The 12,500-nt window shown below is 44.4% G+C and overlaps 3 protein-coding genes across 5 annotated transcripts in view; 1 reads left to right on the top strand and 2 right to left on the bottom strand.

Moving 5' to 3' along the window:
- The first annotated feature begins 1,823 nt into the window (after positions 1 to 1,823).
- On the top strand, positions 1,824 to 4,915 carry LOC118302217 (junction-mediating and -regulatory protein-like). Its single transcript, XM_035628198.2, has 5 exons — positions 1,824 to 1,976; positions 2,610 to 2,787; positions 2,937 to 2,975; positions 3,377 to 3,523; positions 3,624 to 4,915. Exons 1-5 carry the CDS (start codon positions 1,872 to 1,874, stop codon positions 3,857 to 3,859), a joined length of 705 nt encoding a protein of 234 aa, XP_035484091.2. The 5' UTR covers positions 1,824 to 1,871; the 3' UTR covers positions 3,860 to 4,915.
- Positions 4,679 to 7,874, bottom strand: iqcg (IQ motif containing G). Its single transcript, XM_035628154.2, has 11 exons — positions 7,830 to 7,874; positions 7,620 to 7,707; positions 7,208 to 7,337; positions 7,056 to 7,090; positions 6,850 to 6,972; positions 6,619 to 6,703; positions 6,316 to 6,477; positions 6,060 to 6,134; positions 5,146 to 5,277; positions 4,952 to 5,041; positions 4,679 to 4,851 (listed from the first exon to the last, which is right to left on the bottom strand). The coding sequence occupies exons 3-11, from the start codon at positions 7,334 to 7,336 to the stop codon at positions 4,729 to 4,731; spliced, it is 954 nt and encodes a 317-aa protein (XP_035484047.2). The 5' UTR covers position 7,337; positions 7,620 to 7,707; positions 7,830 to 7,874; the 3' UTR covers positions 4,679 to 4,728.
- Positions 7,875 to 9,593: 1,719 nt separating this feature from the next.
- The window catches only part of spire1b (spire-type actin nucleation factor 1b), a 28,118-nt gene continuing 25,211 nt past the window's right edge, over positions 9,594 to 12,500 (bottom strand). For all 3 annotated transcript variants that reach the window (XM_035628115.2, XM_035628107.2, XM_035628123.2), the window contains one exon: positions 9,594 to 11,671. In XM_035628115.2, coding sequence (XP_035484008.2) covers positions 11,416 to 11,671 — 256 coding nt within the window. In that variant the 3' untranslated portion in view covers positions 9,594 to 11,415. The remainder of the gene's footprint in view (positions 11,672 to 12,500) is intronic.

Here is a 12,500-nt window from a genome sequence, read left to right as displayed (position 1 = left end):
GGGCGCCCTCTGCCTCCAGGTGGTTCACAATCATGAACCATAGGAGGACGATTACATGTCGATATATATGTGACAGGTGGAGTTTTCCCCCTGGTCCCTGTTTAAAGGCACGTTGGAGCAGCCAGCAGCGCGCCTGCCTCGCTTATGGCGCACTTATGACGTCACACTCACAGGGCTCTCTGTAGTCCAGGGCAGGTGGGCTGCTCCCGGGGGGGGGGGGGGTCGCTGGGGTTATGACTGCATGAGTGCATTGCTGTGTATTTAAAGTCTAACCTGTGTCCTGTATTGCAGTGTGCTTTGACTAACTCATGTCCTTCCCTGGTGGTGGTGACTCCCCTTGCTCTCACTAGCTCCCCCCTGTGGCCTCTCTCGACACCCCGACCCTGCACTGGTGCACGTTTTATTGTGTACAACATCAAATATATATTTACCAATTTAATAAATGAATAGTTTCCTTTATGCACTAATATGTACATTCTTTATATTTCCATCCCCTTTATCTGTAGGGTGTTGCGGCTCTTGTGTTTTTATATTTGCATTTCTAATATATATTTTTTATATTTGTAAGGTATTTCCCAGTTTGGGATCATTAAAGTACTTATATCTCTCTATCTATAGAAAACAGATCTAAGTTGTAAAAAAAACTAACCCTCTGGTCAAAGTTTTTGAAAAAATTCCCCACTAAACTGTATAAACACTGTTAAATCTGAAACCAATGTTTTGTGTACAATATGTGGAATCAAAGCAGATTTATACATACGTTCACAAGGGGTTGGCAGTGAAGTTTCACATACAGTATTGCTGCCAACCCGAGCTGGAACATATTACTCATGACTCTACATTGACTTCCTGTTTACACAGTGTATTGCACTACAGAGGTTTCAGAAACACTGACGTCAGCGGGCGACACCACTCCACAACACACCATAGTCCAATCATGTTTAATACATCTGTTGTGAAATGTTGCCCTTAGTTTGGACCCTGCACCTACAACTGTAAAGTTAGTCATGACTAGCTCCACCCTGTCCAGGTATAATGCTTCTGATACACTGATATGTAATAATGTCATATATGATCATCGGGGGGCCAAGTACTTTTTACATTTTTATACTTCAAGTACACACAATTTTTAACTTTTGAGTAAACGTTTGACTGCAGGACTGTTACACATGACAGGATCTGACATTGTAAAAGAGCCATTTTAGCGAGTTGCTGGATATTTCATTGAATTTGACTCAAAGTGATTGAGTGAAGACAAAATGTCAGTAGAATAAACTTAATATTTTGGGATTTTTCTTTTTAGATATATATTTTTGTTTCCATATATTATATTATATTTGTTTTTATAGTGTTGTTCTCAAATAATTTTCCAATCCCTCATTTCTGTGGTTTTGTAATTCAGTGCTGGTTCTCTTTTTTGTTGTTGTTGTTTTTGTTTCAGACACTTGCAATAAGTATATACAGCAAAGTGTTATGGTTCACTATGTCACACGCAAGAGTCCTATTTTGAGAAACATCTCTTTTATACCAAGGACCAAAGACCAAGGACCGCCCCCTTACTGTACCTCTCTACCTGTGACAACGGTGCATGATCATAAACCAAAACTCAGCACATTGCAACGCACTGTGCTTACAACAACCATTTTGTTCATCTTCTTCATCATCAACATTATTATTATGAGTGTCATTGCTTGAATATTCTCTGTTTACATGCATATGATATTCTTTGTACAGGTGACATTTCTTAGTTTTGCCACCATCACATTTCTTTATTGCCAACCAAATGGAAAGCCCAAGAGGAAGTGCGCATGCGCGCTCTGCCGACCAGGGCTTTTGGGGTTTTTCCTGGAAATATCTCTGTATATCAGTCGATGCGAGACACTTTGAGGAAGATACACTTTCTGCCTCACGTCCACTCTCACCCGCCGGAGCTTTACAGTGATGAAGGAATGAAAGAAGAAAGTCCTTTGAATCAGGTGAAGTTTTTTATTTCTTTCTTTCTTTCCCCCATATGTCCCATAATGACTGGAATACTGTGTGTGTGTGTGTGTGTGTCTTCTGTCTACACGCCCGTCTCTCGTCTAAAAAACATGCTTAAGTCTTGTATTGTTATTATTACTTTACACTTACAGGCCCTTTACATTGCAGACTTTTTTTATTTGTATTGTTCACAGTTGAGGTTGAGCTCATTTCATTATTTACAACCTGTGCTTTGTCTTCCTACTGCAACAAATCAAAATCCTTGTATGGGGAATTACACAATGTCAATCAGGGCTTTTGATTAAAAAAAATGTCTGCATGTGAAAACGTGCAAAAAAGCTGAATTTTTTTTACAAGGCGGGTGATAAATATCATGTGGTTTTGTGACCCCCCCCTCCCCACACACACACACACACACACAAACCCACACACCAGTTTCCGTAAAGTTGCGGTGTGAAAAGTCCCCCTTATAGAGCTGCATTCTCTTTGCATTACAACGCTCGTGACCTAGAAAAGAAAAACCCCACCAGCAGCAGCAGCAGCAGCAGATTGTTCTTGTGTCTTGTGTCTTGTTCCTTGTGTCTGGTGTCTAACGATGACCCATTTTTTCCCCCTCTCCTCTCCTCCAGGTGATGGCCGTCAAAGCCGCCGGCATGCAGAGGGTCCTCCAGGCGGTGCAGCGGGCGGTGCAGTGGGCGGTGCAGCGGGCGGTGCAGCGGGTGGTGCAGGGGGGCTGCAGGAGTGCCCGCGAGCTGCTCTGCTTCCCGTTAGACAAGGCGCTGTTTGAGGAGGTCGCCTACTGCCCAGGTATCCTCACAGAAGCATGTGTTCAGAGCCGGCCCCGGGCCTATATGGGGCCCTGAGAGGAATTTGATTTGCAGCAGCATGCGTGAAAAACTATTTTTCATCCTTAGTACAGTAACATCACTTAACTCGCTGTCTATTTTTTTTTACAGCTCCAACCCGTCAGCAGACCGGGGACAAAACTACAGAAGGTAACTTCTACTTTTCTTCTCTTCTTAGATTCTGTTAAAACTGGCTCAGGGTCTCGGGAGCGTCTCAGCCTTTCCCCACACATGTTGCATGTTGTGTGTGTAGGAAGAAAAAATATACTCTTGAATCTCAAAAGTCTTGGAACACGCGGCGGCTTTGTACAAACTCCCGTGAGACGGGTTCAGGACGACATGAACTGTGACTGCATTCGTCAGCAGCACACTAGCCGTTAAATGGCCTCTCACACTTTGACTGCGGTGACTTTTCATGAAGGAAATTCTTCTTCGTATATTCAGGAACTGGTAGTGAAGCATTTCTGCTGTTACACCACTCTGGAACAACAACTTCCCATTCTCACATGCTCCCCCTTCCCCTTTTCTCCCTCGACCTACTGACGAATCAGTGGCACTCCGGAATCCGCCGTCGACCATTTTGATCGTGAACATCAGCAACTCCACCCTGATCGACTGTGTCATCGGCAACGACGCCCGGCCGGCCGCAGTGACGGAGAGTCAGCCTCTGATGCGGGAGCCGGGGCGCCACATTCACGGTGGGTAACAGAATCTCGCTCGAGACTTTAAAGACCCACTTTTAAAGCTGGAACAGTGGGTGTATCCTCTCTTGACGGCCCACTCGTTCCTGTGTTGCAGATTCGATGAGGTGCGGCTACAGCCATGGACAGCAGGGGGCAGCACACACTTCTACCCCTCCGCCACCACCTCCTCCTCCTCCTCCACCTCCTCCTCCTCTCTGTCCCCTTCCACCGGACGAGCCTGCGGGCATCAACATCCACAGCTCCCACCTCAACTGTGTCATCATCGGAGACAACAACTACATGCACGCGGAGCTGACCCACGGGTGTGAGGCCCTGGCTGCACAGAGCTGAAGGCCGCACACACACACACACACACACACACACACACACTCTTACAAACACCATTGTGAAAAAGCTGTATTAGGAGAAACATTTTGTATTTATTCTCCGGACCACTTTTTTAAAAATGTTTTTCAATAAGACTTTATTATTTATTTTCTAACAAATGTTACGATATCAACCATATTTTATTTCAGTTATGGATCAAGCTGTCGTATTGTTTTTGGTCTATACAATTTCAGAAAGTTTCTTTAGGTAGACGTATTTAAACTGCTTCTACATTTAGGAAGCTGGAGCTTTTTTTTTTATTGCTGATATATTTTCTGCGGAAAGACTTTACTGTTTCAGCTCTTATGTTGACGTCTGGAGTGACATCACTCCACCCCGACGTGTGTGAGACCTGGTGTGTGAGAACATGATCGGAGCTCTCATATGCTCCCACTGCGAGTCATCTCTCTGTGACCGGTCGGTCGTTTGTGTGATGTCAAATGGTACTTGGTGTAGAAATCTCCAGAATTTTTACAATGTGTAACTGCATCGACGAACAGTGTTGTAATACTGTGCGTCTGCGACTAAGAATCCTTATCGTGTCACGGTAAAGGTGTTGGTATGGCCTTTGGTCATTTACAGTCGAATACAGTCGACTTTGTAGTTTTCGTCGTCGTTCTGCTCTTTTACATTTTTATGTTTTATGATATTGAATCTTAGAAAATACGTGTCTCACCTCAGGTTGTACTGTACACAAGTGAAGGACTGCTACTGAAATATTGTATGAGATTGGTTTTGATTTTGTTCTTGTATTTTGTTGCATGTTTGAAAAAAATGACCAAATAAAGTATATATATATATTTAAACATAAGAAGCCGTGTAGGAAAAATAACTCATTTTTTCTTCTTCTTCTTCTTGTCAGCTTTCTTCTTCTTGCTTTTCTTGTCCTCCTTGGCCTTGTCACCGCCGCCTCCCAGGCCTAGGCGGACCATGCAGCCTCTCCACCAGGCCTGTAGCTGCAGGGTCAAAGGTCACAGCATGGTTTAGCATTAGGAGATCGGTACATCGAACAAGTAGGACGTTGGACCTGACCGCGCTCCGATCGGATGTTGTTACCTTGGTAGCAGCTGTGACCCTCGCCTGCTGCTGGTCCCGTTTCTCCTGCTCTTTCATCTCCTCCTTCACCACCTCCTCCATCTCAGCGAACTGAAAAGAAATCCCCCAAAAATCGGCATCTGCACGTGACCATCACCTCACGGCGACCGAGTGTCCCCGCTCCGCGTTGCGTTCAGGCGCCGCGAGCTGCTCACCTTCCTCTTCATCTCCGTCACTTTGTCCAAGTTCACGATCCTGCTGCGGCACACCTTGTTGAGCTGCTCCTCCTTCTCGTGCAGCATCTGCTTCGTGTGCTGCTGCCACTGCTGCAGCTGCTGCTGCAGGACCTGGCCAGCAACATCACTTATATTAATATATTCATATTAACAATAAAAACATAATGGTTTGAAAGACAGCAGCAACTGCAAGGCGTGGCACTACTAGTTGTACAATAAAATGGTGAGGTTTTTAATTCAGTGAATCCGCACCAAATTGCACACACTCAGATTATTTTCATCAATGTTAAAGAAAGCTTAAAATAAATAAGAAATAATAATATGGATCCACCCATTTGTCCAGATCCCAGGGTTCATACACATTTTCCATTTTAAAATTCCAGACTTTTTCCACAGACTCAAATTTCAAGACTTCCCCGTCGATTTTTCAGACCATATTTGACATCTGAGTACATCTCGATCGACGTTTAATAAGTAAATATTATTATATAAATGGATGTTATAAGCTTTTTTATATAACGTTATTATATAAGTAAATAATACAATGTAAATAAATCATTTAAAGATACAACTGTTTACATATTACATTCTGACTGTGTCTGCTATCATGTCGCACTTCATACACAGAAAGCCACGGTTTCTCCAGAAGGCAGATTGTGATGTGCGGATTGATATTGAAATATTGATACTTCGAATTGCGCGAGATTGCCACTGGGTTTCGTAGAAATAGGTTGGAATCAGAATGTAGAAATCCCCCCGTTTGCACTGAACCATAGGACCTGAGTGAGCACGGCGACCACTGCTGGTGCCGAGGCCATTCATACACGATTTACACTAAATTCATGAACCACGGCCTCTGAGAACACAGCGTTCAGCCTCGTTGGTGGTGTCACCTCTTGCCGATTGCGCAGGAATTTCTCGGACTCCTCGTGAACTCTGGCCTCCTCCTCCAGCTGCTTCTGCAGCAGCTGAGAAAAAAGAAGCGGGGCACCATCGATCAGAGATGATCTGGACAACATAGAGAGCTCTCTGAGTTCACCGGGCTACTGGCCACAGCTGTAGGAGAGCGGCGAGCAGGTCAGAGGTCAGGGCGCGGGCGCAGGATGAATTTTTGAGAGCTGTGTTTGTGTGCGGGCTGACGGGACCCACCTGCAGCTGGTCCTCCAGCAGCCTCTCAGCCTGGCCCGTCTTCTTCTGAGCCCATTGGAGCTGCAGCTCGGTGTCGTTCTCCACAAGGCTCCTCCTGATGGCCGCGTTCAGTGACTGCTCGTCCAGCTGACGATTCAGCTCTTTGGTGAGCCAGTACAATTCCTAAGGGGGAGGGACAGCATCTTCGACCCTGCACGCTGACGTGTTTGATTTTTGCTCTCAGATAAAGCCCAAAGTTACCAGATTCTCCCCCTATAGCAGGCAGCTACGGTCGTCCTTGGATCTGCCCCTTTAATGTCTCACCTCCAGCTTCTCCGTCTTCCGCTGGAGCGCCTCCTGTTGTCTCCGCAGAGCCCGTTTTCTCTGCTCCAGCTCCATCTTTGCCTCTCTGGGCGGACGAAACACTGGCGTTACGGACACGACACAGGCTCCCTTCCTTTCTCCACCCTGTAACACTCCTCTTTTCTCAGTAGGAACTCTCATTCCAGTTAATATCAGTACCGTTTCCCAACAAATGCAGTGATAGAAAAAAACCTTTGCATGTTCTCCGCCTTCTTCCTCTGCTCCTCTTCCTCCACCACCTGCAGGATGGAGGTGAAGCTCTGCTCCCCCTCCAGCTCCGAGTGCAGCTTGGAAATCTGCTGCTTGACGTATTGACTGCAGCGAGAGAGAGAGACGGACGAATTAGTCAGAAGGGGAATGTTGGCGCAACGTGAAATGTGTTGGTCTGCGCTGCTCACCAGTCTCTTCTCAGCTTGGTCAGCCTGGTTCTCTCCTGAAACACAAACCCACACGTTCACGTCGCGCTCGTCGCCGTCAGATCATGGCGGCGGACAGCCGCTGGACAGATGCTGCGGCCGGGACAGTGCGCGATGACGGACCGGAGGCTCACCTGTGCCGCCGCGGCGCCTCGCTCCCTGCCGACCTGCACGGTCAGAGTGTATCCCAGGATGTCCAGCTGGTCGGAACAGTCCTCCAGCACAGCCGCCAGCCGGAGGCTCTGCACCAGGGACAGAGACATCCTGCGGAGAGAGAGAGGGAGAGAGAGAGAGAGAGAGAGAGAGATCAATGCCAAAGATACCAAATATGTTTTCTACCACGGACCATGCACCTGCATGCACAGGCAGGTTGAAGAGGAGTTGGAGCAAGGCGCCAAACCCAAAACGTGGAAGATATGATAGTATATGATCCTCTTCTCTCCGAAACCCCACACCACATCTCATCCCTTTGTAAGTAGGAACTCTTATTACAATTGACATAGGTATCGTCTCCAAACGATGCACTGGTAAAACACCTTTCTGCACCTTCCTCCTCCGCTCCTCTTCCTCCACCACCTGCAGGATACAGAGGTGAATCTGTGGCGTTGAAAGAAGCTGCTGCTTGACGTGTTGACTGCAGAGAGAGAGAGACGTGAACAAATTGACCGGAAAAAGAGGTTGGTGAAACGTGAAATAGCAGTTCATGATCTCTGGTTCTACTTCCTTTCGCTCTCTTTCCCCTTCGTCTTCTCACACCTTTGATCTTCTCACACTTTCTGATTTCAGGACCTTTGATCCTCTGACACTCATTTCCTTCTCTTTCTTTAACCACACTTTTTTCTCGCTCGTCGAGGATCTATTCAGTGTATATTTCTCTTCCTTTCTTTCTTTCCATTCTTCATTTCAAACAAATGAAACTAAAGAAGCTGCATACAAAAGAAATGTTCATAAAGTGTCATAAAGAATATTTATAAATCGCATGTGTCCGAAAAGGAGCGGGAGGAAGTCAAAGCGTATTAATTCCCACCCCTTGGTCAACCGCTTATAATTACTGTACAACATTAGCGGCTATAAACACCAGTTTACACCAAATTATTTACATTCATAACATATTCAAAATATTTACAAAGCCCAAAAAACAGTGTCTTTGTACCTATTTTTAAACGGACGTATGTTTGTGATGAGTTCTATTTCCAATTCCAAGTCGTTCCACGAATAAAGTCACCCCCCACAGATTGTTGTGCCCATTCTTTTTAAGAGCTGTTCTGAAATTGGTCGCCAGCATACCAAATAAGTTGAACTGTTGATCATTTGAACTACAGTGACCTTTCGATCATTTGACTGTACCCCCCCCCCCCCCCCCCCCCCTCCTGGAGGGAGCCTCTCTGTCTGGGTCAGACTCTGTTGCAAGCTTCTGGTCTGATAATTCAATGGCTCATTAATAATAATTTGACCAAATTTGACCTAGAGATGATAAAGACAGATCCTCCCACACGAGGCCTCTACCTGACTTGTGTCGATCAGCAGGTGAACATCACACTAACGTGGAGCCATGACTTTCTGTTTCACTCGTGGGAAGAAGAGACGACATCAACTGATAAAAGAAACAGTCACTCACTTCAGTTCTCTCCTTCAAAAGAAACTAGTTCATGTTCGACCGCTGTTTGACCAAGTTGACACGTCGCTATGGCAACATCCCAAAGCGCATCCTCTTCTTTTTTTCTCTCCTTCTTCTTCAAGTCAACTTTATTGACAGAGCAGAATGATGACAACAGCTGTTTACTGCCCCCAGCTGTTTGTCTCCGTTCCGTCTTTCATTTGGTTATTTATGATTTATTCAAGATTTCACACAGTCATCTCCTGGAGAAAAAAAAACGATTGTCAATGTTTGCATTACATTTTTTTTTCTCTTAACATTCCTATAATCTCATTCTTAGAATATTAGAATATTACACCATTTAAAAAAAAGTTATCGATCACTATTATTATTATGATTATTAATATTGTATTATCATTTTTACAATTTAGTATTAACATTACAGTAGTCATTATTATTGCTTAAAACTATAATTAGTACTTTGCCCTGTTATATTCCCTCTTTGCTCTCTTCCCCACCCATTTCCAATAATTATTTTATTAAATTTAATTCTTTAGTATTACTGACTGTATTTCATACCACTATGACCCGTGTTTTATTTCCTTTGTTGTCGTTCCATGTTGTTATTTGTTTGCACATGTTTATTTTGTCTTGTTCAATATCACCAATAATATATATGTATATATATATATATATATATATATATATATATATATATATATATATATATATATAATTACAGCCTGCCACTTATATACCATATAAGTGGCAGGCAGTTAAGACTCCTGCTCTCCACATCAGGAGCTGTGTTTTCCGTAGCAGCCCGAGAGTCCTGGGTCTCATTCTGGATCCGGCCCTGATCGCCATCACCAGCCTGAACCTGTCCGGAGGGACAGAAGATCAAGAGAGACACTGGACAGATATTTCCTCATCACTGTTTATTGTTCTAGTCGTCATCTGTTGCGAACTCTGCGGGGAGTTGCAGCTTGAAGGTAACACAGACTTAAGGTACGAGCTACACTGTAGTACATGCGTGATGCCGTCTGTCCCACCTCCGACTCCTCCGCTTCATGCCGAGCTGGTCACACTGAGACACGGATCTACAGCCGCCCCACTGTCGAGATGTCACCGAGGCAAAACCACCGGAAACAAAGTATGTACAGTAACAGAATAGACGACTGTTCCAGCGTATGAGTGTGACCATAAAGAAAGGCGATTATTAAGGCAGAAATATCTGGGGAGGAATGTGATGAAGAGTAAAATGGACCCGGGCCACAGGTCAGGTATTCCATCCTGCCAATGGGGGCTCTGGATGATGAAAGGAAATCATAAAGGCAATTATATTAAGACTTATCGTATGTGTCAAACATATGTTTTTGCTTCCTGTACTGAGAGGTGGGTTTCATAAACTCTACATCACCACAAACACATGAATATGAGAAAAACTCAAGTCAGGAATCTAATTGAGGAGTTAACATGTATACACACACACACACACATCAACGTAAAGGTACGCTTAAAAAATAAATTCCAAAATATGTAGATCATTTGTGTAAATTATTAAAAGGCAAGTCTGAAAAATCCTGCATGGTAACTGCAGGTACCTGCGCCTGCTCCTGTGCACATACAGTAAAAACCCTGGATCAGAAACCGACTGTTTGTGACGGGGTCCTACATGAACACAGTACATTAACATATTTCTTCTCTATATTTCTCCATTTGCCATGTGCTTATGTCACTGATTTAGAGTGGGCGGGACTCGGTTGGCGCACCAATCCGGATTTGGCAGCATCGGTCTGATGGGGTTCAATTATTTTCGGGTCACTGCACCAGTTGCAAAAAAACAGGAAGTAATGGGAAGCACTACATGAGCCCTGATGATGTCACCAGGGGCCAATCCAGAGATCGACTTTGGACATGGATCTGATTTGGAACCACATTTTGAGGGGCTTCTACGAGTCAGGGGTCGGGGTCATCTTGTTGAAAAGATTCAGGGCAAATACACGATACACACCCGGCGCTTCTACACTGATGAGAATCAAGTGAATTATTTTGGCACGAATTCAACAGTAAAGACGGATGATGTTTCTAAACGTGATGAAAGAAAAGCCTCCTCGGTTTCTCCAAGAGGAAGTCGACAGCATCATTAAGCATCATCAGCGAAAATACAGCCTCAAATTAAAAAAACAAAGGGCGACTGTTTATCGAACAATCATTTACTGTACATACACGTGTAAAAAAAAGAAAAAGAAACTAAATTAAACCCCATACAAAACTAACAGTGTAATATTCCACAGTTGGTTGCGTCACGCTCAGGTCACGACAGGCCGTGTGTCTCCTGGGGGATGTCACACACACACACACACACACACACACACACGCACACACACATCAGTCCTTCCTCTTGTGCTTTATTGATTTGCATGTGTGAGTTGGGGCGGACCGTGCTGTTGTGCGAGCAGACAGGAGGGAGGTCGGTCCGCTTCTGAGGCATCGTTCTCGTCTCTTTCGCCAAGAGATTAAAGGATTCATCTGTGACACTGTTGAAGAAAAAGGAAAATGTATGTACAGTACGCCGTTGCTGTCCGGAGGAGGAGCTGTACAAGGTTTGACCAGGACACAGCGACAAGACCACACGCACTGTCCAAGACCACGGCTCACGTCCGCCACTCGAGTGTACACGTACAGTAATCCTCATATCCAGGTTTTCTAAGTGTGCAATAGGGAGACGGCGGACGCAGAGGTTCAGATCTCGTTGATTTTTCGTTCCGAGGGCCGGTACTCCTCCCGTCCTTTGGGGGAGGACATGTAGAGGGACTGGGTCTTGCGTTTTAAGCGAGCCCTCTTGGTGGCCAGCGACAGGCTGTGCTTGCCGGAGGCGATGATTTCCGAGATGAACTTCTTACAGTCCACGCACACCTCCATGGTGGCCCAGTCCTCCGTCAGCTCGGAGGGAAGCTCCAGCTCATCGTGGGACTTCAGAGAGCCGTGCTTGGAAAACCTGACCAGAACAGACACAGGGAGAATCGTCGCAGAGTTGGAAAACACTTTATGACTTTTGTATTTAAAGCACTTTTACCTCTTTTTTTTTTTAAAAACCACCCAGAGCACGTGGACATGTTACAAAAAATCATTATCAAGATATTTAACCAGATTCACTGTCCTTGTTTCTCTTAACGATCCAGAGACCTCAGGTTTCACTGGTACCACTTTCTACTGGAGAAATGGTTCCCATAGAAACCAGCTGTCTGCAGTCGTCAACAGTGACAAGAAATCGTGCTGTTGAATTCACTATTGAATCACAAATAAGTCAACACTTGAGCAAATTGAATCAAAACTAGTGTCTTTGATTAAATTGGGTGATCAAGATTAGTCACCTGAAATCATTTTAAGATGATATCAAACACACACACACACACAAAACAGAAATGTGCTCCAAATCTAGAAATAGATAAATACCATCACAAAAGTGTGAGGACGGGCACGATGACGCCATTTATGAAGAATTCATGATTTGTTAACTTATTAACGAAGGAAGCCCAGGAGGGTTAAAAAAAAGTCAAACTTATAACTACACAATTAAATAGTACAGTTTAAATTATTAAAATAGAACCAAATGGAATATATCAAGCTTCATAGGTTTTAATTTCTAATTGGTTAGTGAAGAATGAAAGATATTATACTTTAAATATTTTCTATTTCAGTTGAATATATAAATAAATATTATATTCGACCAGCTCTCTAAACGTATAGTCTCAAACAATTGGTTATCCTTCTTTTCCACATACATTTCCAACTTTCTTGTTAATCGTACCATAATGAAACGGTCG

This window comes from Scophthalmus maximus, chromosome 1, assembly GCF_022379125.1.
Source record: "Scophthalmus maximus strain ysfricsl-2021 chromosome 1, ASM2237912v1, whole genome shotgun sequence".
Taxonomy (NCBI): Eukaryota; Metazoa; Chordata; class Actinopteri; order Pleuronectiformes; family Scophthalmidae; genus Scophthalmus; species Scophthalmus maximus.
The sequence above is the reverse complement of the archived record's forward strand: the minus strand, read 5'-3'. Positions and strand labels throughout refer to the sequence as shown.

Bases quoted from the DNA above. Each gene is read 5' to 3' on its own strand.
- iqcg (XM_035628154.2), bottom strand. From the start codon at position 7,336: ATGTCTCTGTCCCTGGTGCAGAGCCTCCGGCTGGCGGCTGTGCTGGAG. The intron at 6,478-6,618 runs GTGAGACATTAA...CCTCCCCCTTAG, and splicing joins GGAAGACGGAGAAGCTGGAG to GAATTGTACTGGCTCACCAA. The intron at 5,278-6,059 runs GTGACACCACCA...GTTGCTGGCCAG, and splicing joins TCCTGCGCAATCGGCAAGAG to GTCCTGCAGCAGCAGCTGCA.
- LOC118302217 (XM_035628198.2), top strand. From the start codon at position 1,872: ATGCGAGACACTTTGAGGAAGATACACTTTCTGCCTCACGTCCACTCT. The intron at 1,977-2,609 runs GTGAAGTTTTTT...CCTCTCCTCCAG, and splicing joins AAGAAAGTCCTTTGAATCAG to GTGATGGCCGTCAAAGCCGC. The intron at 2,788-2,936 runs GTATCCTCACAG...TTTTTTTTACAG, and splicing joins GGAGGTCGCCTACTGCCCAG to CTCCAACCCGTCAGCAGACC.